The sequence below is a fragment of the Bos indicus x Bos taurus genome, chromosome 14 (assembly GCF_003369695.1).
Source record: "Bos indicus x Bos taurus breed Angus x Brahman F1 hybrid chromosome 14, Bos_hybrid_MaternalHap_v2.0, whole genome shotgun sequence".
In the NCBI taxonomy this organism is placed as follows: Eukaryota; Metazoa; Chordata; class Mammalia; order Artiodactyla; family Bovidae; genus Bos; species Bos indicus x Bos taurus.
The window spans coordinates 61,886,238-61,911,764 of NC_040089.1; the positions used below are offsets into that span (position 1 = coordinate 61,886,238).

Below are 25,527 nucleotides of genomic sequence, written 5' to 3' on the forward strand. Positions count from 1 at the left end.
TCCATTCTACTCACCAGAGCACTGGCCTAAAGCATTGCATTTAAGAGATGAATCTTAATTCTTGTTTTCTGGTTATGAGCTTCTTGCCAGATACAATGTGATTTCTAGAGTTGATATTCTTTTTCACAAAATGACTGTATGCTACTCATCTGGTGGAAAAACTGGTTGTTTTCAAAGGTCTTACTGAGAGGTGATGATGCATGCTTAGCTCCCAGCATATTGCCTTACCAAGAGATTTTTAAGAATAGTTTTTGACTTTGCTTACTTGATTTTCTGTGTGTGGATTTAACTTTGAATTAAACCTCGGTGCAGAATGCAGTTTCATAGTAAAGTGTTTGAATGTGTGCTGCTAAATTTGTGTGGGTCATTAATTAAAATTGTTTTATTATTTGTAGATTTTTTTAGCTGTTGAAATTTGGGTTTAGGTGTTGAGATTTGGGTGTTTTTAAATGGGCTAGAGAACCTGGAGGGAGTAACACAAGAAAATTTCAAGAAAGAGATCTAATTGGATAGAGTATGTTAAAGGAAACCTTTTCAACACATTTACTGTTAACCTCAAATTACAATTTTAGATTTTTTTTTTTAAGTCTTATACAGAGAGAAAAATGATTTCTGAAAAGTTCTACTGATTTAAAATCCAGATTGGGGGGTTTCCCATACTGGTCTTCTAGCTGTGTGAATTTGAGCAAACTGCTTATTTTTTAAATCACAGCTGAGAAAATCAAACTAGAACAGTTCCTTTAACCCTAAATAGGTTGATTTCTCTTTCTTTGAGTATTTTAATCATGCTTTGTTAATGCAGTCTCGTCTTTGGAACATTAGCATAACCTAGAATAGAACTGCAGACACTGGATTCCACCCAGACCTGAATCAGAAATATGCATTTTAACCAGGTGGCTTGTATGCATATTAAAAAGTATAGTTGTCACCAATTCAGTGCCAAGCCAGTTAGTTCTTACATTTTATTAGTCATCTATTCTACTTCCAGCATATCTGATATTTTCTCCTAAGTTGGCTTGAAGATTTAAAACTTTTTTGGGTGGGATATACTTGATTCCATAGTCAGAAGTAGATTCTAAAGTGGAAATTTCATAGCAAATTTCTTGTTTTAAGCAAGACCATATTAAAGGATGACTTCTTTTATTTCAAGTCTCTGTTAATGAAAACTTAACTTGGCATTATATGTCATATTTCTAGTGGTATTTCCTCTTAGACTTGAAAAACCAATATCATTGAGCTCATACATTGATAAATGATTCAGCTTAAGGAAAAGTCTGTAGGGTAATTAATACTGTAGAATTCAGAAAGTTATAATTTCCTGCTTTTTTATATGTGGAGGTGTTGTGGTTATAGGCACAGATAGAAAATGCTAACAGTATTCATTCTGCAGGTTCTGGCAGCCAGAGTGACTGGCTTATTCATTCTGCCCAGGTACAGTATATATTAAGTGAAACTTTTAACTCATAGTACTTTGCTACAGCCACCATCTCTTAATCATACAATTCTAAAATCAAAAGGTTAAAAAAAAATTTATAGCTTCCTTGATATGACCTAACCTGATTTGGGAACAAAAAGTTGACCTGAATCTGAGCTGAATTTGAAGCTATTTTTATTTTGACTTATCCCATTTAGTGCTAATATTCCTGAATTTTGCTGCAGAAGTATTCTGATAAGCATGTTGACTCGTAGCCTCATGGAGACTGTTAAATAATATATTAAAAGTATATAGATTAAATTGCTATTCTAAAATCTGAGAAATTTTGAAGTCAGAAAGCTGTCTATCCCCAAAGGTTTCTTGACTAGAATTAGTAAAGATGGCAAGAGAAATTTTACATTCCAGAAATGTCCTTAGATATCAATAGCAGTTTTGAGGTGCTAGACATTGAAATCCTGAGATGTCTCCTGTGGAGCAACAATATTATTTGAAAAATTTTAAGTCATTCAAAAGACTTAACACACTGGCCTTTGTGGAAAACAGTTGGCACATAGCACTGCAAAGTGTATAGTTAAATAAGCTCTATTTGAACTGCATTTTACTCCCAATCAGAGAAGGAAATGGCACCCCACTCCAGTACTCTTGCCTGGAAAATCCCATGGACGGAGGAGCCTTGGTAGGCTACAGTCCATGGGGTCTCGAAGAGTCGGACACGACTGAGCAACTTCACTTTCACTTCACTTTCATCCATTGGAGAAGGAAATGGCAACCCACTCCAGTGTTCTTGCCTGGAGAATCCCAGGGACAGAGGAGCCTGGTGGGCTGCCGTATATGGGGTCGCAGAGTTGGACACGACTGAAGCAACTTAGCAGCAGCAGCACATACTCCCAATATTCCAATAGGATTTCTTTGCAGGTGGTCTAAGCTCTAGGATTGACTTTTAGAGTTAGGTTTTCAAATCAGGTTTTCAAATCAAGTCATCTGAATTTTTAGATAGTAATTAAGTATCTAGAAACTTTATAAATTGCTTACATAGTAAAGTGTTTTTTTGAATAGTGTGTGGTGGTATGTGTGAGCACTGTAAAGATATCTTAATGCTTAACTAATATCTCTGATTAATGAAGGGCTCAAATTGTAGAAAAACTTTGTGGGGTGCCTTTTAAATTTCTTAGACTCTATGCTGCAGTAGTTTTTCAGTGGGCTAGATTTTTCAAGTTATTTTAACTAGAGCTCTGATTATGATTAATAGATTAGCCCAGTGCAAAAATTCTAAAGACTATTTCAGAAAACCAAATTCTCCTAACCAGCAGCTTCTATTAGCAGATCTAATGACGAAGTCAGATAAATTATTAGTATATTCCTTTTAATGTTTTGTTCCTGTTGATAAGAATGGAAAAGGGATTTGATTAATTGACTTATCTAGATGGAGCTTTCTGTTTGTTAATATCTGCCTGCTTTAAAAGGGGCTGCCTTACCTAAATTGAAGTTATTTTAAGTAGGGACATAAAATGCTCTTTATGAATTTACTGTGTAGACCTGTTCCTTTGTGTTTTACTGTTGTCAGTAGGAAGGGCAGGTTTTTGGCTCTTTATGGAGAATAGATAGGGTAATTTAAAGATTCTGTGATGCAAGTCAATTCAGAATCTTTATTAATGATTGTTGATAGTCATCAACAATCACAGTGATGAATAAAGCTATCATTGAAACACACTAGTTTAGGGACTAGTTTTTAAAGTAAGTGTATCCCCTTGGCATGCAAACAGCAGTATTCAGTGGTATCTTATTGCCTGTGTAAAGTAGTGCCCCCAAAAAAGCATTCTGTATAAGCCCAGTGGGAATAATAGCCTGTTACTGGATAAAACAGGGTTTGGGGGACATGGTACTCTTTCTTTAGGCAAATTTAGACTTTCCTGGGAGGGCCAAATAGAGCAGCAGGCAGTGTAGACCATTCTTAAAAGGGAATAAAAGGTTCTTGCATTTATTACAGAAGATAGTTGAGCTGAGAAAATTAAAGTCACTACCAATCTGTGTATTCCATTACATTCTCTTTAGTCTTAATTTCAGAGTTTTTGAGTTCGGGGTTCTTTGCCCTGAAAAAAAGCATTTTGAGATACTTAATTCTTCTGATTAGGAGTAAATAAGATATTGTTACTGTAAACTGTGTCTTATAAACTATAAAATCTAGGTAAATTGTAGGCTGCTTTTAGGCTGGCCAATTGTTCAGACCAGCATAAGGAGCTGTTGCAAGTGAAATGCTCTCACCTACTAGAAAACACAGATCCTTTTGTCCTTCACCTCCATTCCAGGGTCATCTGTGCACACTTAATTAAGCAATTTGTCACAAGCTAACTGAAACAGCGATTTGGCCATCCTTTTTTTCTAATCCAGTGAATAATGTGAAGAACATTGTGGCATGAATAGAAAATACTTGTACAGCATGCTGAGTTTCGAAGGATTAGGCCGATGATGTTCAGTCTGCCCAAACCATACCCAGCCACCACAAGGTCTTCAGTGCCTGTATCTGAGTGACTTGTAGCAGGACCCAAGATGATAAACTCTTCCGGAATGCTCTGCTCTAAACTTTTCCCACCTTTATTATCTTATGTAAGCATGCATTTCATTTCTCTAGGATTTACTTGGTGTGAAGTTTTGACTTTTTTTCCTTTATTGTCTAGTTTTGTAAACTTGTGAATTGAAATCAGTTGTTCAGATGCTCGATGCATTTGAGTGCTTGGGAACTATATATGACTAATGGCTATTGTTTTGGATGGTGACAGATCATCACAGAAAATTCTATTGGACAGCATCATTGAGTAGTATTAGTTGTATTAATCTTAAAATATCTATTAGTAAGAATCATAGGAATTACACACTCTCATCTTTCTCCTTAGATTTGTCTAGTAAAAAGCTATTCCTCAACTGTAGAGGCTTTTCAGTCTCATATTCTTGTTGAAGAATTCTTGCATTGCCTAGCATGTTCTTAAAATCAAGCTCCCTGCTGCCTTCATGTGCTCATCAGACTGAAATTAATATTAGGCTTACATTAAATATATGACTATGGGTTATTGTTTGGCTACACTTTTCTTGCGAGACCTTTGTTCCCTAACCAAGGATCGAACCCATGGCCTCTGCAGTAGAAACAGTCTTAAACACTGCACTGCCAGGAAATTCCCTATCTCTTGTTTTTTATTACAAAGATCCTTCAGTGCCAGTTTGTAAAGAGCTGCTAAATTAGTATATCTTAGCAAATCATCTGGGTTCAGTATGATTGCCATGTGATATTTGACATGACCAAAAGCAGGATGGGATGTCCTAGTATGTTCAACATGGCTACTGATAGCAAACTAAAACTCAAAGTGAGATTTGCTATCCTAAGTTCTGGAAGAGCTCCTATAGGTCAGTAAGAAAAAGCGAAGAAAAGAAAAAGACATCCCCCCACCCCCACCCCACACACAAATAGGAAAATGAACAAAAGGCTTAAAAACAGTTTTTCTGTAACAGACTAGCAGTTTCACTCCCAGGTACGTGGCCCTAGACTGCAGCACCTAGACTGATGCTCCCTAAACTCCCAGTCGGTAACATAGACTCTTGTTGCAGAATGTCAGGTGGCACACTACTTGGCTGTTAATTTGTGGACCAGCTAGTTTGCAGGTAACATTTTTTTTTTTTTAATATTTATTTTGTTGTGCCGAGTCTTAGTTGTGCCAGTTGCAGCATGTGTCTAGTTCCCTGACCGTGGATTGAACTTGGATGCTCTGCATTGGGAGCACAGACTCTTAACCACTGGATCACCAGAGAAGTCCTATGGACTCTAATTTGAGTAATGCTCCTCTTGGGTACATAAATAATCGCAAGAGATTATATGGTGTTTAGGGCTTCCCTGGTAAAGCGTCTGCCTACAATGCGGGACACCCGGCTTTAATCCCTGGGACGGGAAGATCTCCTGGAGAAGGAAATGGCAACCCACTCCAGTACTCTTGCCTGGAAAATCCTGTGGACGGAGGGGCCTGGTAGGCTACAGTCCGTGGAGTCGCAGAGAGTCAGACCCAACTGAGCTACTTTACGTATGGTGTTTATAGACAATATAGCCCATAGGTCCTGTTGTACATCTATAAAGAATAGTGCACAGCAGTGAAAATTAACAGACTCCAGTCCTGTCTGTCTGTGTGAAGGAATTGAAACTTCAAGTTGAGCAAAAGAAGTTATAGTAGGAAAACAGTGATTCCATTCATGGTTCAAAACCAATAAAGCCAATGTTTTATGGGCATATAGGGGAATAAAAAGATTAAATAACAGGGGAATGATGATTAGAAAAGTCTGAACATGTTTATTCTATAGGAGATGAGGGGATACAACCACAACTACCCAGTAATGATGTACAGGGGCTTCTAAGGTATTCAGTCCTCTGCCTGGTGTGTAGTGCAGTAATTGTAATGTACATGTGCTTTGTATAATAAAAATAAGTTTTCCTCTGGGTGAGGTGGCAGTGAGATCTGCCTTTGGGTATTCAAAACAGTAGTTCAGTGCATTTGTTTAAAGGGAATTTCCCCGTGCTGCAGCAGGAAAACTAGAAAGCTCGGAATTAAAATGATTATGTATTTGGTGCTGTTCATGTTGCATTACAATAGTTATTTGCAGTGTTACTACATTTTAATTACCGTAAGGATTTACATAGTTTACTTCCATGCAGGTACACACTTGCTCTAGAAAAAAATTTAGTCTTCACATCAAATAGTGAAGACACTTTTTTTTATTAAGGGAGCCTAATCTTGTCAATCACTTGCAATAGTATATTGCTGTGAAATTCTTTTCTCATTAAGATGTATTATAGAATTTAATGGGAAGCATTTTGCATTGAGCAGCCTTTACCTGAGCATTTCAAACTTAGCCTGTTGGGCTAATTTCCTTTAGGATTTGTGTGTCACCTCCCCCTTTATCTACCTCCTGTTCATTCTTGTTCTTGTCTTCTGGGTTTTGTTTTTTTTTTTTTTTTTAAGTAATTCTTCAGCAGTCACCTTAGTGTTCTTACTCTAAAGTTTTTTTCATCCTTATCACCTGAAAAACTGAAGGGTATTTATTGTCATTACTGGCTTTCCTCTTTAACTGTCAATGAAAGCAACCCCTGTCTTGATATCTTAAGTACTCAAAATAGGCTGTTACTATCCATCACTTTTTTTTTAAATCCATCACTTATTTTTGATCCAGCATGGAAAATTTTTATATGGGCTTATGATCACACAGATTTATTGGCACTTCTCACCTACCAGTTCTGGTGTGTGGCTTCCTGGAGCTCCTTCCTGGAGGCCTGCTCCAGATCTCATGTTTTTAGTGCCAATGTCATCCTTCTGCTCTTGTGACCAGTTATTTCTAAAGGTATGCTGTGTGATAAGTAACATTTTTTTGTGGGATGTAGAAGGCAAAGGTGATTTTTGACAGCTTTTTTTTTTTTTTTTTGCAAGAGAGATCTTAGTTTCCTGACTAGGGTTGGAACCTACACTCCCTGCAGTGAAAGTGTGGAGTCTCAACCAGTGGACCACCAGGGAAGTCCTGCATTGTGTCTAGTATTAAAGCTGTGAGCTGAGTGCTAAGTCATCAAATGCCTATGCAAAAAATAATTAAAAAGGTAGAAATAGCCTTAGGCTTCTCCAGGGTAATAGTAGTAGTGTAAATTTCAAAATATCTTACATTCTCATTTTTAATGAGTAAAACTCCTTTTAGAAAACTGGTGATGTGTTAAGGTTGGGTTTCCTGCTTAGATGTCTCTGAAACAGTACTCTCAACTTTTCAGCTCTCCCTGTTCTACTTCCAGGGAGGTCTTCACTTCAGAAATCCGAGACTCATATTCATCCAGCTTGGTGTCAAGTGGGCTGTTGCTGCCAGAATTATCTTGTGATTATTTGAGAGATGTATCAGTTTCTTCTGAAGTACAATCAACTGTAGAAGCCTTTGTAGCAGGTGTGTAACAAAGCAGGTGCCCAGCTGCTGCAGCCACTCCTGTTGGAGTTTCCCTCTCCATGACATGAGGAGTCATGAAGGCTCTAGGGAGCAGTGTGGTTCTTGGGAGCCTTTTCTTTCCTTGGCAGCTCTTTGCCTAAAAAATGTATTATCAAAAAACACCAATATAAAGGTGTAAATAAGGACTGTTAAACACTTTTTTCTTCCCAGCTATGATGTCCAAGAGGAAATTACTTATTATAAATGTAGTATTGTGATTGCAGCAGTTGTATTGGTGTAAAATAAGCTGAGCTTTCTTTCACCATATATTAAGATGTTTGCTTGTCAAAATAGCCTAAAGGCTGTTGTGAGTAGAGAGCACGTTCTAGAGTCTGTTGATAATAATAAATTTGGGAGCGTCTATTAAAAATGGATTTGCTATTAAGTTACAAAGCATTTTAAGGAGAACCTAAGATTTAAATGGAGTAGATTTCCTAAAGTTTAATGTGAAAATAAATCAATGTCCAGCAACACTAGGCTGTAGTATATAGTGGTCTATAACATGCTAAAATGAGTAAATCAGTTCTATTTCTGATTTATACAGCATTTTAAAAAATGGCACAGTAAGTTGTGTTGGATCAAGGTGAAGGAGTTTGGTATCACTTGGGTTTGAGTCTGCTGCTTTTTTTTTTTTTTTTTTTTTGGACCTTGCACCTGGCTTGGAGGATCAAACCGAGGCCCCCTGCAGTGGAAACACAGAGTCCTAACCACTGGGTCCTCAGGAAAGTCCTTAAGTCTGCACTCTTAACAGAGAGATTCCTATAAATTCCCTGTTTTGTAGATTAACTTGGCCGATCTGGCATAGAGTAAACTCTGCTCACCCCCAGCACATACAGACTTATTTTCATTCTAACTCCCTAGAACATGCTGTGTCAGATTTTTGGTTTAATGTTATCACCAAGTAACTATATGCCTCTTGAAAATATTTCAGTCAAATATTTCTTTACTTCAGTGTCTTGTAAAGCAGAAATGTAGCACGTAAGCCTTTTTGCAGCAGTGAACTTTAAACTATTTTTGCTTACATGTGAAGAAAATTGCAAGCATAGACTTCTGAGGGTATGATTATGAACTGCTTTTTAGGACTGCTTCAGTGAGATTGGGCATAGGAAAGACTCAAGCAAGATCAGCCTACGCTTATCCACCTACTTAAGCCTTTTCAGTTGTTGGAAATACTGGGCTTCCAAGTGAATGTTTCTTTTGAGCACAGGGTTTGTTGGCTTAAAATTTGTTAGAAACTAGCTTTCCTGAAGGTTTTTGTGTTTGGTGGATTCTTTTGAGGAAACAGTTTTTTCCGGACATAGCTTTTAGTTTTTAACTGACTTTTGCTTTTACATGTGGGTCACTTGTGTATATCAAGGTTTTGGCTCCTTTTAAGATGTGAGAGATGGACCTTTTTTTCCAACACACTATAGGGCATTCCTTGCTGTTGCCACCACAAACTTTAAGTTTCAAAACTCCCATTCTTAGAATCAGTTGTCCTTGGTCCATCTGTTTGTCAGCACCTACCATGCGCCAGGAATCTCAAGACCTTCCTAGGGAGCATCTGAGAAGATTAAACCAAGATGGAGCTCCACATGTACCATCTTTTAAGGATAGATGTTATTAGATTGGTTTTAATCAACTGTTACTGCAGCGCTCAGTATAATTAAGGAAGTAAAAAATACTATGTTAACACCTGTTTTAGTGGTCTCAAGTGTGTTAGTCCCCAAATCCTTTTTGTCAGTCCTGCCAATGTGGCAAATTGTATTTTTTTGTCACAGTCCTTTTGTGAGTCAGATTGGGATTGGTAAACTAACCCTATGGTTACTTCAGAAGTGAGAGTTCTATTTCAGTGATGGGAATACAGCCACTCTACATGCACTCTTAAGTCTTTCCTTTAGAGCAAGGAGTACTTTAACATATTTTTATTTGTATTAATAGTACATTTATTTGTCAGCTGTTTTAGTTTGACCTTTACTATTTATATTTGAAATTATTGCACTTCTACAAGAGTCTGTAATGATAGCAGATGTTTGCCTGAGGTGGACAAAAGGACATGAAGAAATTTATCTTTATGATAGTGGTGATTATACTGGTATATACATTCGTCAGAATGAGGTTGTACATTATTGCATGTAAACTCTTGATAAGATTAAAAAAAGGAAAAAGTTTAGGGTTTACCTGAATTTAGGCAAGTGATATAGAAGGAACAAGGTTGTTATGTAGGAACTAGTCTTAAGAAAGGTGTGAAGACTGTAAGAAGGCATGATAGGCTGTTTTGGTACCATATATGAATATAGTGTAGAGTTTATTAACAACTGTGGGAGTTCATATGTCTGAGAAATGGTTAATTGATTTGGGGATGTCATTGTCTCTATCAAAGAGCCTGAGAGTTGTGTTGGATTTATTACACTTGGCAAAGGTTGCATTTTTTATACATTAAAGGTTTGTGGCAACCTTGTTTTTGGCAATCTGTTGGTGCCATTTTTCCAAGAGCATTATTTTTTAGTTAAGGTATGTACATTGGGGTTTTGGTGGGGTTTGTTGTTGGTTTTTTTTTTTGTTTTTTTTTTTTTGCACACTTGATAGACTATAGAATAGTATAAACGGAACTTCTATATGAATGGGGAAACCAAAACATTTATGTGACTTGCTTTAATGATATACTCACTTTATTATAATGGTCTGGAACCAAACCTGCAGTTTCTCCAAGATATGCCTGTAATTTTGTCATCAGCATCTCCCAAGCTAGCCTGATTTTTCTGTGCCTCAATAAAATGGAATAATACTGTCATAGTGGTTTTTGAGGGTTAAGAGAATATTGTACAAAGTTTTTGGCACACTGCTATAAAAAATGTTTGCTTTTAGATTAAGCTAGTTTAGCAGGCAGTGAGATTTGACTGAATCTGTAGATTATATAGTTTGAAAATAGTTTGAAAAAGTCCTTAGGAGAACCCTGGTTCGATCCCTGGGTTGGGAAGATCCCGTGGAGAAGGGAATGGCTACCCATTCCAGTATTCTGGCCTGAAAATCCCATGGACTGTGTAGATGGTCACAAAGAGTTGGACACTACTAAGCAACTTTCACTCACATAACCATAACCTTACTTAATCTACAAAAATTTGTGAAGAATGTGGGCATTCAGCAGATAAGACTGGGATGAATGGACCTGATGTTTTTGTGACTATTTAGGATCATAATGTTGGAGGAAAATTAGCCTGTTCAGTCATTCAGTTGTGTCCAACTCTTTGCGACCCCATGGACTGCAGCATACCAGGCCTCCCTGTCCATCACCAACTCCCTGAGTTTACTCAAACTCATGTCCATTGAGTCGGTGATGCCATCCAACCATCTCTAGCTGAAGGAAATTGAGGTTCTTCTTGTCCTGACTTTAAAAACTAGAACTTTACTTGGTAGCAGTTGCCTGTGATGGTCCATAGTTGATAAGGTTCCCAGGTAAATACTGCGTAGAGAGTAGAAACTCCTTAGGAATCTGATGAGCTGAAACACTAGGCTAAAGATCTTGATTAAGTATTTTTCATTATTAATAGGATAAGTGATCTTTTTTAATGTGTAACCTTTATCGTTCTGTTTGCATTAGTGCAGTTGAATATCCCCCTAAAATTGATGTTCTGATTGGTCTTACATTGCTTAAAATAAACATGTATCCTCAAGCCTAAATGTCTACTTTATGGGCACAGATTTAAATCATTTCTGGTATAACAATTTTAAGATTTTCTCAGTAAACTGAATATAGTTGACTCCTTGGAAATACAGCTGTTGCTGTTTTTAAAATATTGTGTGTATTTCATGAAAATGACTAATGCTGTGGCTTATTGACGAATTGTTTTGGTGCAACCAAAAAGCTGATACTTTTGAGAACCATTGAAATGAAGTATATTTTTAGGACAAGGGCCTCCACTTGAGGTGAACTCTGGCATAGAGCATGGGGAGGGGAAGAGAAAGGGGGTAATCAAAGAGGCAGGAAAAGCTGTGTATGTTGCCAGGATCTGGTCTAAGTCCATTAAAATTAATGTGGCACCCAGAAATCAGTCCCAGACAAGGAGCGACGACAGCATCTGTCTCGAGAACTTGTTAGGTTTATAGACTTTATGTTAAAAGAAATCTTTGCCTAAAGTAACCTTGTATGTGTGTGTGTGTCAGTCACTCAGTCGTGTCTGACTCTCTGCGACCCCATGAACTGCAGCCTGCCAGGCTCCTCTATCCATGGAATTCTCCATGCAAGAGTTATGGAGTGGATGCCATTTCCTTCTCCGGGGGATAAGGACCAGTAAGTTCAGCAAAGAAGATAGACTTAGGCATGGGCTGCTCCAGAGGTGATGTGGGGAAAGAGGGAAACTTTATTTGGGGAAGAGTTGGATTCAGTATGATGCCTTTTTAAAAATCAGAGTTCTTAGTAAATAAATGTTCATGATGTATATATAGGTCCCTAACTTATACCTAGTTTCAAATTGCCGTGACATTCTTGGATTTCTGGCAGTTAGCTCTTTCAAGTCAGTACTTAAACAAGTGATTGTAATTTTTTTTTTTAACAGCAGTTTTTTGAAGTAGTTGACCTTGGATTGCACAGCTATTAAATGACAAAGCCAGGACTAGGTTTTCTGACTTATGTTCCAGAAACATTTTCACCAAATAAGCTTACCTCAAAGAGACTTAATTGTTAACTTGATTGAACTAGTTCTGTTGTAGCTTGTGGTGTGGGATCCAGATCAGAGCTACAGATGTCCTCCTGAAGTCAGCCTCCACTTTTACCCATTCCTGTTGCTTACACATCACCTACTCTAGAATTTTACTTAGAAGACGTTTATCTGCAGTTACCTGGTATCACACTGGTTACGTGACTGGCAGTGTATTGAAGTTCAGACTGTTTTGATTGCTTGGCTGCAGATATTTATTTCGCTAGCTTTCTTTACTTAAAATGAGTAAAGTTGTTTGTGTTATATGGGAGAACCACAAACAAGATGAATAAAAAGACTGGCTCTGCAACTCTATGTAAATAAGGTGATGGTGTTGATTTGTAACATTCTGCATGTTTCAGCTACCTTCCCAAGAAACTGTCATGTTAAGCTTGTCTTTTTATGTATAAATTCACATTTGCTTTAAAATGGGCACTAAGGAAAGGATTTTGGTGATCTAGGGTTTCTGAAAATGGTAAGTGATTACCCAGATTCTTCACTAAATTAGGTTCCTCTTATTAGCACACTCCAACTGACAGCTCATATATTAGGTTTAACTAATGAAATAATACAGACTTTGAAATAACTTCTATTTTGACAGTTTGTTGCATATTCTAAGGACCCAGACGTAAGGCTTGGTGGCCCGTCTCTTGTTTTTCCTGGTTTATGACTTTCGGCTTTGTGGAATACGGCTGAGATGAAAGGATTTATTGACGATGCAAACTACTCCGTTGGCCTGTTGGATGAAGGAACAAACCTTGGAAATGTTATTGATAACTATGTTTATGAACATACCCTGGTAAGTGTGTCATATTGGATTTCTTAAAATACAGTGTTTATAATAATTTCTGAAATATGAAGCATCATTACTGCTACTTAAGATCATTTTTGTTTTGTACTTACTGATACAGTAATTTTTGTTTATTGCTTTACGGAAAGAATTTGTTTTTGTTGGAGCTAATTTCCTATATTCCCCAAATTTGAAGAAGTTTCCAGGTTAGTGATGTTCAGTAGCAGGATACCCAAAAAGCTTTCTCTTGACCTCTACAGGTATGTTTAAGTCTTCTCTCACACCAGCAAAATCCTGCTGCTCTCTTCTGTCATCGGAATTCTTTTTTTGGGGGGTGAGGAAGAATGACACTTGTCCTACCATTCAGTCTATTCTGTAGCCTCTCATGTCACTAGTCTTAGTCAATTGTACATTTCCTGGGTCAGAACATTAGGGTGGCAGCCTGTCTTTGGTCAGTATATTCTAATAATGTGGATTATAGAAAACAGTAATATTTTCATGACATTTCAAATAATATCTGAATGTTGTATGTTTTAAATAAAGATTATTTTGTCTGCCATCTAACATTGGGTAATTTATTCTCTGGATGGTATGTGTAGTCATCTCTCTACCTCCAGGGTAGCTCCAGCTTCAGAATCAATCATGATCTTTTCCCAGATCATAATTAAAATCAGTTTACTTTTTCTTTCTTTCTTTCTACGGCTTGTGGGATCTGAGTTCCCTGACCCAGGGATTGTACCCCAGGCCATGGCAGTGAAAACTGAGTCCTAAACACTGGACTTGGATTTATCTGGCATTTAGTGTACTTCCGTATTTTTAAATTTAGTTTTGTCACCTCTACAAATACTACCAACTTACCTCCTTAAAAATTGATTTCTTTTGTTCCCTTTTACTGTCTTTAACTGCAGTTCATGTTGGGGATACAGCTTTTTGTTTAGCATTCCTCATTCTACTCACCTTTTTAGGGAATTAGATCCTGTACTGTTAAAGTAGGTTTAAACAATTAAGGAATGCATGGAACGATATAAGTAATCTCCTTCCCTTCCACTCACCAGAAGTAAAATTGGAACAGTTCGGAAGTAGAAAGTCACTCTAATTGACACTGTTTTTTTTTATTTTTTTAATCTAAAAGAATATTTTCTATGTCAGCATAGCACAGCAAACAGTCAAGTTTAAAAAGAAACAAGCCTTAAATGTGATGGTATGTTAGTATTTATCTTGGCTCATTTGTGGAGGAAAAGGGGAGTTCTTTCCTACTTAACAATACTCTGTTTTCAGTGGTTCTTATGTTTCTTTTTCATAACTATAATAGACAGGGAAAAATGCATTTTTTGTGGGAGATCTTGGAAAGATTGTGAAGAAGCACAGCCAATGGCAGAACATAGTGGCTCAGATAAAGCCGTTCTATACGGTGAAGTGCAACTCCACTCCAGCTGTGCTTGAGATTTTGGCAGCTCTTGGAACTGGATTTGCTTGTTCTAGTAAAGTAAGTCATTTTCATTACTTTGTTATTGAACTGCAACATTTTAAAATTGACCGTGTTTGGTGGGGCTTCCCTATTGGCTCAGTGGCAGAGAAATCCACCTGCCAATGCGGGAGACTTGGGGTCAATCCCTAGGTTGGAAAGATACCCTGGAGAAGGAAATGGCAACCTGTTCCGGTATTCTTGTCTGGGAAGTTCCGTGGACAGAGGAGCCTGTTGCAGAGTCAGACATGACTTAGCAACTAAAAACAACATTTGGTCACCAGTAGCAGTAGGAGAATTGGAGGAGGAAATGGCAGCCCACTCCAGTGTTCTTGCCTGGAGAATCCCAGGGACAGGGGAGCCTGGTGGGCTGCTGTCTATGGGGTCGCACAGAATCGGACACAACTGAAGCAACTTAGCAGTAGCAGCAGCAGCAGCAGTAGGAGAACAATTGCAAGGAAGTTTGACTTGTGGATGCATTTTTTAACTTGTTTAAATTTGCCATTTAATACTGGAAATTTACAAAGTTTCAAGTATACCAATGAAAGGAACATTACGGTGAGATGAGACTTTATAAGCTTTATCTTTAATCAGAAACTTTTATTTGTTCCTCATTCTTAGCCTAGAGCTAGTTTGATCAAGTTACTTCTGATGACAGCAAGATAATATCCTAAACTGGGAGATTTCTCTGATGGTAGTGACAGGCGTACCTCAGAGATGCTGTGGATTGAGTTCCAGACAACTGCAGTAGAGCGAGTCCCGTGAATTTTTTTTTATTTCCCAGTTCGTATAAAAGTTATGTTTGTACTATGTTGTGGCCTATTAAGTATACAGTAGCGTTATGTCTAAAATATAATGTACATACCTCAAAAAAGAATGCTGTTGAGAAAAATGGGTGCCTGCAGACTTACTCAACACAGGGTTGCCACAAATCTTCAATTTTAAAAATGGAATTCTCTGCAGAGCACAATAAAATGAGATATGCCTGTATACCTTTTAAAAGGTTTTTAACAGAGTGTAATATAGCAAGCATTACCAGAATATGAACTGTGATATACGTAATCCTAATTTAATCTTACATAATTTGAATTTAATCAGAAAATAAAGGTATATGGCAGTGATTGAAAAGTAATAGAAAGCTTACCTTTTAGATGACACTGTTTAAAATCTGTTTTTAGACTGAAATGGCTTTAGTGCAAGAATTGGGTGTATCTCCAGAAAACATCATTTACATAAGTCCTTGCAAGCAAGTGTCTCAGATAAAGTATGCAGCAAAAGTTGGAGTTAATATCATGACATGTGACAATGAAGTTGAATTGAAGAAAATTGCACGTAACCACCCAAATGCCAAGTAAGTGTAAAAATTAGGTACAAAGGCATATTTTTTTACCTAGGATTTGGGGTTGTCTTTAGTCTGGGAAAGGGAGGGGGCATTTATATAGAGCAGTGGTTATATGTTGTAATTATTGCAACTTACTACATGGAAAATACTACTAGCATTTTTATTGGCTACTTCTGATCCTTCATGGGCAACTAGGATGAGATAAGGATATGTTGGGATATTGTGTATAATCTTTAATTCAAGGAGGAAAATCTGGTTGGTAGAATGATCAAATTAAAGCTATGGCTATATTTTCACAATTATATGAACCATTCTAGTTATTTGTCATATTAGGAACAGAATATGTTCTGCTCAGCCTTTTTCCTTTTAACTGAGGGTTTAATCTGCCCTTAGCCTCGGTTTCTTAGATGGTTGTCCTTTGTGTCAGTGTCTTAGGAAACTAGTCCTTAAGTCCCTTCTCCTCAAACAGGAAGTTTAACGTTTTTACTTGTATCCTACATGGGTCCCAAGATTATTTTGCAACTAAAAACTTTACTGTTTAAAAACAAAACTTTGGGATTTCCCTCGTGGTCCAGTGGTTAAGACTGAGCTCCCAAGGCAGGGGGCATGGGTTTAATCCCTGGTTGGGGAATATCCCACGTACCACACAGTGCAGCCAAAAAATACATAAATAAAATGTAAGTTCGCCATGCTTTAAACAAAAAACAAATTTTAAGGCAAAATAAATATTACCATGAACTGGTATATCAAGAAGATTTTATATGCCTATGCTAAAAGTATACTAGTACACAGTTTGCTTTTTAATAAGTTACTGTGTGTTATATGTTACCAAAAATGTGTATCATGTCCATATTTTCCTTATATTGATAATTTTCTTACTGACTTTAATGGTATTCTTTGAAAGGTATTCTATAGGTAGAATAATTTTGCTTTTACAAATAACAGTTTTGTATAATTGTTTTTTTAAGTGATTTGTGGTTACTCAGAGATTGCCTGACAGTCTTGATCACTTTGTCATGGTTGTCATGGTTTGGAAGGAAATACCAAATATATTTGAATCAGTAGTCTAAAAGGCTGCTGTTAAGATACGTTAAAAAAATTTTTTTTTCTTGTTAGATCTATATGATTAATTGGAGGAATGGTTCCGAATAAGTGGTAGAAAGTTAGCTAGCTAGAACTTTTTTAGGAAGTTTGAAGCGTTTAAAGCCCTGATCGTTTTTACTGAAAGACAGTAATGGCATTGCTATTCAATTTAGTCTTTCTAGGTGGATTTATGGACTGATGGACTTCATTTGAAAGTAATGTCGTCTTTCATTACAGAGCCCAACCAACTCTTGCTGCTACAACAGAGTCTTAACTTCCTGCATTTTCCAAATTCCCATCCTTGTAAGCGTCATGCTTTAGTCCCTAATTGCTAGTTTTTTCTCTATACAGGATTGTTTCTCATTAGGTTCACTTGATTCATCCGACGCTGGATTATGGAGCACTGACAACATTATCAACACACTTCCTACAATCTTCAGGCTTCACATGTGCTGATGATGATGTAAACCAACTCTGCCCCAATCATCTTCCCCTTCTCTTAGGGTCTTACTACATATTGCAACAGAAGATAGTATTGGAGGTGGAGAGGGTAACATGAAGTTTGGCACTACCCTGAAGAACTGTAGGCATCTTTTGGAATGTGCTAAGGAACTTGATGTCCAAATTATTGGAGTTAAGTGAGTAGTTGTTTTAAACTTCATTTTGTTGTGATAATCTTAGTCTTTCTGTTTACCAGTTTAAGTTTTCTTTTGTATAAACATTAATAGATTAAATTTCTGATTTACGATACATAGTTTTCTTAGTTTAGGAAAATAAATGTTTATCTTTATACTATTTTGTACTTGTATGTACCTCTCCTTCACCTAGTTAAGAGAGGAAATAGTAAATAACAGTTCAGTTAGTAATTTAAATCACTTCTTTTTAAGTTGAATGGAAGGATTTACTAGAATTCTGATGAATACCAAAATGGTTGTTGGACATGTCATTTCAGTTTTTCTTTTTCCCATCCCAAGACTTTTTATTTTCCCCTGTTTAATCCCTCAGAGGCACTTCAAAAAATCAGTAGACTATTTTATCCTCTCAGTTTTTATGTATGAGGAAACTAAGACCCAGAGAGTTAATGATTTGATAATAGTTTCTGAACCATAATCTGAATCAGATTTGGAGCAGTGACTGCCAGATTTTAAAATTGTTCATAAAGATGGATAAAGAATCACCACTGTTAAACTTAATTCTACCTTAGCTGACAATATTGACAGTATTTGAGAGTTTTCATATTTCAGTTAATTTTATTGTTAACACACAGGACAATTGATTTGAGGTGTATTCTGTGAATTTTAACGTTTTTGTAACCACTGCCACAATTGATACGGAAAGGACGATGTTTTAATTAAACTTTTAAATTTAATTTTATTTAATTTTTGGTCTTGCAGCATGGCTTGTCAAAGTTTAGTTTCCCGACAGGGTTCAAACACAGGGTTCCACTGCAGGGTCTGCAGTGGAAGGGCAGAGTCCTAACCACTGGACCACCAGGGAATTCCCTCAAATTTAAATAGTCCGAATCTTTGATAAATACCACTATTAATGAGCAGTACTAACAATTATCAGTATTGCTCAACTGAATTAATGTTCACTTGTATTTATTTCTCAATAGATACTTTTTTAAAAAAAGATTTGTTTGGCTACACTGGGTCTTTTGCTGCAAGCTGGCTTCCTCTAATTCTGGAGAGTGGAGGTTACTCTGGCTTCTCTTGAGGAGCACAGAAGACGCGTGAGCTTTAGTAGTTGCAGCTCAAGGGCTTGGTTGCTCTGTGGCATGTGGGATCTTCCCGGACCAGGGATCAAACCTGTGTTGGCAAGTGGGTTCTTAACCACTGGACCACCAGGGAAGTCCCACAATAGATTTGTATATTTTCAGGTAATATTGTGCATTCAAAATTGAAGATTTTGTCACCCAGTTTTATTGGGTGATTGTTACTTTTAGTAAAGTAACAATTTATCGTTACTTTACCATATGAAAAGCGTGTCCCTGTCTGATAGCTGTGAAATATAACTGATAACTTATTATTAAAAAAATTATTACCCAAACACTACCTTTTCTAAAAGGCTGGTATTGTAACTTGGGTAATTAGAGGTTCATGTTTCTAAAGCTTTAAATATTGAGTAAAGTTAATGTGAATACTTTTTTGTGTGAATATGGTGAGTTAGAAAGGAACGGCCTCTAAAATTTGCTGCAGCTTCAAATTTATTACTCTATGTCTTTCAGATTTCATGTTTCAAGTGCTTGCAAAGAATCTCAAGTATATGTACATGCTCTATCTGATGCGCGATGTGTGTTTGACATGGCTGTAAGTTTTTCGCTTAAATTATTTTGATATTTAAGCCAAGATGTTATTTAAGACAAATATTCAGCTTCTTTTCTACTTCTAAAGTATTCTGATTGTACTTATTTAAGACATGCACATTTTAAAACCTGGGTGTAGAGAGAGGCAATAGTTAACTTACTTGTATGTGTCTAAAGACAGTACAGAGAATAGCAGGAAAATACAATGAAATAATCTGCCTCTGTTAGTAGAAAGCAATAAATTTACTAAAGGTCAGAACAGAGATTATTTACCTCCCTTAGAGGATTTTTGTGTGTGTGTGATGTCCCTATATGCATTACAATTTGGAAAAGCGTTTAAAGATTTTTTTTCCCCTCCTGCATCTCTAGGGAGAATTTGGCTTCACGATGAACATGTTAGACATTGGTGGGGGCTTCACAGGAACTGAGTTTCAACTGGAAGAGGTAAACATTGTTCAGTGGGTCGACATCCTGGACTGATCTCTCTTTCCTTTCTACTTACATGGTGGATATGTAGACTAGAGTTTTCAGAGCAGAACTAAAGCTGTAACATTGTGTAAAATTTGTAAGAAAATGAAGAGCTAATGGAAGACCTTGGAAAAGTTTAAACTCTGTAGCATAATTTTATCATGGAAAGTGTGTTTTCAGTGCTTGATGACAATGATTCATTCATTCATCACTTACAGAGCTTGAATTGTTTTATCCATGTACACATCAGTTCTCACCTTCCTCTGGTATAGAAATTGATTGGAAATTTGCTCCTTCATCACTAGTTATTGAATATAGCTATAAACAATGACTTTTCAATCACCAGGAGCCATTTGCCACTGGAATTATAACTTTTTAAATTAATGCCATTCTGATAGTTAGAAAATCAACTTGGATGACTTGAAAGCCTGCTTTATTTCTAAGCGTCATAGTCTATAATTCAGCTACTTAATTTTCCTAAAAAATTTAATTGCTGTTAATCTCTTAATGTTGTGAATTAACCAATCCAATATTAAAACCATAATATGGGTTTTAAAATCCATAGGTTAATCATGTTATCAGCCCTTTGTTGGATGTCTACTTTCCTGAAGGATCTGGCATCAAGATAATTTCTGAACCTGGAAGCTACTTTGTGTCTTCTGCATTTACACTTGCAGTTAATATCGTTGCAAAGAAAGTTGTTGAAAATGATAAGTTTTCCTCTGGAGGTAAGTTACAAAGTTTATAGTTTTCTGTTAGTAAATAATTCCAATTAGTTTGAAGATGAGTTCATTAGATACTATCACATGTAAATATAATTTTGGACATTTGATGGGTTTTGATGTTATGGGTGTTCTTCATCCATCTGTAGGGAGGAGCTAGGGAGCTTTTCAAAAAGCTATAGCTTTTGAATGCCATAGCTAACATTCCACTCCATCAGACTCTTCTCGAAGCTGATGTTTAGATAGGCTTATGTTAGATAAACTTCCACAGGTGATTGATTCCCTTTAAGAACCAGTACAATCTTATCCCTATCAAAATAAAATAATTTTCCTCAAAGCTGATGTTTAGATAGGCTTATGTTAGATAAACTTCCCCAGGTGATTGATTCCCTTTAAGAACCAGTACAATCTTATCCCTATCAAAATAAAATAATTTTCATATCTTAAAATTTATTTTAGTTTTGTTCAATTTTTATTATTTTTGCAGCATAGATTAGTTTGGACTGCCCTTGAACTTCTTGTAAGTGGGATCATGTATATTCTTCTGTTTAAGACAGCTCAGTATAATATTTGGTAGAGCATTTCATTTTACATTTATTGCCAATTAATATTCCACTGTTTGAATGCATATACTTTGTCTCCAGTCTCCTGCCATGAATATTTGATTGTTTCCAGTTTTTGGCTATTAAGGGCAGAACTACTGTTACTACATTATTATACAGTACTACAAGTATTGTGGACATTTTTCTTAGGTGAATGATGTAAGAATAGAATTGCTGGGTCAGAGGGTAGGTGCTCACAAAGATTTCAAAATGGTGTTGCTATTTTACTCCTCTGCTGGCAATGTATATATGCAAGTTCTGATTGCTCCCACCTTTGCTAATTTCTTTTTTTGGTCATTGTTAAATTTTATCCACTCAGTAGGTGTGTATTATGGTGTATCAGTGTAGTTTTAATTTGCATTTACCTGGTGAGTAATGATGTAGAGCCGTTTTTTTTTTTTTTTAATGTGTTCATTGGTTATCCTTGGTGAAGTGTGTTCAATATTTTAAGTTAACAGTTTTAAGTTATGTCAGTATATATCAGTATATTTTGAAGAATGTGAAACCTATGAGTCAATTCTATAAATACTAATTCAGACTTTGATGTGCCTTTTAGCTGTTTTACTGTAAGTTCATCTTTGCTTTTCCTGTTTTTGTGTTTTGTTTTTTTTTAAACAGTAGGAAAGACCGGAAGTGATGAACCAGCCTTCATGTATTATATGAATGATGGTGTTTATGGTTCTTTTGCAAGTAAACTGTCTGAGGACTTAAATACCATTCCAGAGGTTCATAAGGCAAGTTTTATTACAAATATTATAAAACCTGCTTATTTGGCAGTTTCTGAATGGAGCTGTTATTTTTAGGATGCATCCCAGTTTAAAAATTGTATTTATTTTTGGATATGCTGGGTCTTCGTTACTGCACAGGCTTTTCTCTAGCTGTGGCAACCAGGAGCTCCCAGGCTCTAGAGCACAGGCTCAATAGTTGTGATGCACGGACTTAGTTGCTCTGTGGCACATGGGGTCTTCCCAGATCAGGGATCAAACCCGTGTCTCCTGCATTAGTAGGCGGTATTCTTTACCACTGAGTCACCAGGAAGCCCTCATCCCAATTTCAAAGAAATATTTTAGAATGGGGGAAGGTTGCCCCTTTTTTGAGGGTTTGTATTTCTCTGAGTCCTATTAAGTCTTTTGTTCTCTAAATTGCTGCCTTACATGGAGTTAAGGAGGAGTATCACTGCCCTTGGCTCTAGGCCTTTCTTCAGGGCCACATTTGATTTGAAATGGTGAAAAAACGCTCTTATCCACCTTCAAGTTCATTGCCTGCTTGAGTTAAAAGCTTAACAAAAAAATACTTTTTTGTCCTACAGAAATACAAGGCAGATGAGCCTCTGTTTACAAGCAGCCTTTGGGGTCCATCCTGTGATGAGCTTGATCAAATTGTGGAAAACTGTCTTCTTCCTGAGCTGAATGTGGGAGATTGGCTTATCTTTGATAACATGGGAGCAGATTCTGTCCATGAACCATCTGCTTTCAATGATTTTCAGAGGCCAGCTATTTATTACATGATGTCCTACAGTGATTGGTAAGACGGATTATTTTTTTAAAGCAGATTGGATATTTGAGGTGACAGGGTTTGCTGGTTTTAATTCTATAATGAATGCACAACTTAAAAGTAATAACAGAATGACCTTTTAAGCGTAATTGGAAGACTAGTTATTTTATAGTTCTTTTCATTGTCTGTTGTGTGGTCTTTGTGATTAAACTCAGATGTCTTGATTTTTCCCTTAGGTATGAGATGCAGGACGCTGGGGCAACTTCAGACACAACAATGAAGAGCTTTTTCTTTGTGCCTTCTTGCATTCAGCTGAGCCAAGAAGACAACTTTCCCACTGAAGCTTAAGCAGGCGTTAACGCTTCTGTAGATCTGAAGTTGCAGGTTAATAAGCTTGTCTGGTCTACATTCCAGTGTGGAAAAAATTTGAACAATCTTATTCTGTTAATTCTCTTGGAAACAAAAACTACTAGTAATAGCTATTTGGGACCAGACAAAATCAGCTCTATAATTCACTGGGGGTAATTGGGAGATTAAGATAATGTAATCAGATTTAAACCTACCAGTTTGCCCTACCCCTTAAGCGTTTAAAATAAAATATGCAACAAAATGGATGACTTAGTGGAGATGGAAGCCCATTAATTGGGTTCCCCATTAAACCGTTTACATACAAGTACACAGTTTTTATACTAAGGATTCGTGTTAAAAAGTCTTGTAAAGTTAATGTCTTTCACCCAGATATATCAAATGTCAGTGGAAGACCAGTGTAACTTCATTAGATACGTTTAGTGTATTTAGAATGTGTAAATTTGTGCTTTGAACTGTAGTTTAATAAATGTAAAATTGCATCATAGTATTTGTTGTATTTGACCTAATGTAACCCTTGTATGATTGCAATAAAATTTTGTGTAGATTTTACTGTTTTTTCAGGCTAAAATTTTGGGAAAGGGGCTAGCTAGCAAAGGTAGTTTTGAAATAGATATGTATCTGGGCTGTTTCGAAGGTTATTTTCCTTTATAGCCCATTTAAGTTTAGTTTGGCTTAGTACATTTTTCAGTTATTTAATTAGTAATTTAAGTAAAATGTTTGGTAAATCATTGTGATGTTCAGATTCATTATGGAGAGTTGATGTGCAGTAAGCATGATGTTTAACAATTTTAACACCAAAAATGTTAATCCTGCATAAACCAATTGTAATAATTAATAGGTGTTTCTGTATAGATAGAATGCATAGAGTACCTTAGTAAATCTTTGAGTCGCAAATCTTTTGGCTGAAATGGAAGATTCTATTAAATACTTGGAATAAACTTTGGGGAGGGAAATGCAGAAAACTCTGCTGCGCACTAAATCTTAAAGAAGGGCTACATCTATATCCAGAAACCTGATGCTCCTTTGCACGGAATATTATTTAAATTCAGAGTTGTGAGGGGGATGGGGTGAAGCACACCTATTTTCAATTTCTCGATTGCAGTGATTTCAAACTTAGGATTTGTTTTGTTGTTCACTTAGTTTCCTGTTATTTCCCATTTGTTCAGCAGCTTAGTGTAATTAGTTTTCATTCTTTGCATACTAGAATTTTATGGTGATTGGGGAAGTGAGTTAAGAGTCACTAACCTGACAGTTGTTGCCAGGCGTTGTTCATGGCTAGTATATTAGTAATCCTAGATCTCAGAATCACAATAGTAATAAAGTAAACAACAGGGGTCATTTTTTCCTAACTTGTTCTATGTTCAGATGCGGAATTTCTGTCTTCCAAGAGGAAATGTGACTTCACTTTGGTGCCAATGGACAGAAAATTCTGCATGTGTTACATAGGAGAAGTTTGGAATGCACTTAATAGCTGGTTTTTACACCTTGATTTCAAGGTGAAAAGAAATTGATCATGAATCTAATAAATTTCAATCTCTTAAACCAGTAGGTGCTTAATATTTTTGATTTGATTAATTCCCATTTGAATTTTATGGGTTCTATTAATTGAAAAAGGACTCCAGTCCATTGTCATCTAATTACCCTTGGAATTTTCCAAGGTATAATGTGGGGTTTTATGCAAAATTCCAAGCTACCATGCAACTTTTTTTAACTGTAATGAGGAGGAGGAATTGCTCCTAACCTTCTTTACATGTTGTGCTTTTTGGTTCAGAAATGCCAAATCTTTTAAGAGATGGTACAACTTTGAGTCCTTGGCTTGACTATACAACTTTGAGCTTCATGGCATGTCAGTTTTGCCGTATTTAAAGGAGAGCTATTCTGTGTATAACAGCTCAGAGTTGCAGGTACCACATGTGAACGATACGGTAACTTTAAAAAATGTTTGTGTTGTATTTGAAGACTGTTTGCCATAAATCTAAAGTTTGATCTTAATGTATTTCAATTTGATATGCTAAAAAAAAGTACTGAATTAATGTAACAATCTTTTTTTTTTTAATCAATATTGTAAGTTCAGAATTTAACTGAAAATATAAAACCCAAATGATTTCTATATAGTAAATTGAACTGTAAAGGTAACTTGTGTGTGATTCTGAATACACAGATAAAATGTTTTTAATTCCTCCTTATGTTTTAGTTCTGCTTTGGCTTCTGTTGCGAAAGAGTTGAAATTTTACTTATCAGCTTTGTGTACATTGACTTGCAAGCATTCTTTCAGAATCTTACTTACTTTATTACATAGTAACAAATTGAATCTGATAAAATGATTCTGGGTATTACATATGGAATACTGAAGTCTTTGATAAAATCAATATATATATGTGGTCACAAAGATTTTTCTAGGGTTGCATTTTTTTAGACACATTAATTCACCAGCTTCTGAACAGTGTTTAGACTTAAATAGTTCTGTATAAATTAAGCTAGGTATTCCTTCTAAATAAGATGGGCACTGATATCATTGAATGCAAATTTAGATTTAAAAAGTCACACCAGTTGTCTTTTTGTCCCTTTCTGGGGAGTTACTCTCAATTTCCTCACAGTAGTTAACAGGTAGGTAACTTGACCAATAATATAGTGAAGAATGCTTGCTTAATTGGCTTGGAAGAGTGAAAGAAAAAATTTCTTAGTAGTTTTCCATATTCAGGTTGTGAATAAATCCTGCAAATACTTTAATCCCTGCTTCATCCATCCTGAAGTAGGAATAGAAGTATGGTGTACAGTCCTT

At 36.3% G+C, this 25,527-nt stretch overlaps 1 protein-coding gene across 4 annotated transcripts in view; it reads left to right on the forward strand.

The window, feature by feature from the left end:
- Window positions 1-25,056, forward strand: part of AZIN1 (antizyme inhibitor 1) — a 31,112-nt gene extending 6,056 nt beyond the window's left edge. The window contains exons 1-11 of one of the 4 annotated variants that reach the window (XM_027561400.1): window positions 7,367-7,390; window positions 12,707-12,904; window positions 14,208-14,381; window positions 15,539-15,711; window positions 17,289-17,423; window positions 19,013-19,094; window positions 19,460-19,534; window positions 20,124-20,286; window positions 21,501-21,616; window positions 22,192-22,406; window positions 22,613-24,978. In XM_027561400.1, the coding sequence (XP_027417201.1) occupies window positions 12,803-12,904; window positions 14,208-14,381; window positions 15,539-15,711; window positions 17,289-17,423; window positions 19,013-19,094; window positions 19,460-19,534; window positions 20,124-20,286; window positions 21,501-21,616; window positions 22,192-22,406; window positions 22,613-22,724 (1,347 nt within the window). In that variant the 5' untranslated portion in view covers window positions 7,367-7,390; window positions 12,707-12,802 and the 3' untranslated portion in view covers window positions 22,725-24,978. Of the gene's footprint in view, window positions 1-7,366; window positions 7,391-12,706; window positions 12,905-14,207; window positions 14,382-15,538; window positions 15,712-17,136; window positions 17,424-19,012; window positions 19,095-19,459; window positions 19,535-20,123; window positions 20,287-21,500; window positions 21,617-22,191; window positions 22,407-22,612 lie in introns of those variants that run through there. The other 3 variants (XM_027561399.1, XM_027561402.1, XM_027561401.1) reach the window with 3 other exon arrangements.
- Window positions 25,057-25,527: the final 471 nt, after the last annotated feature.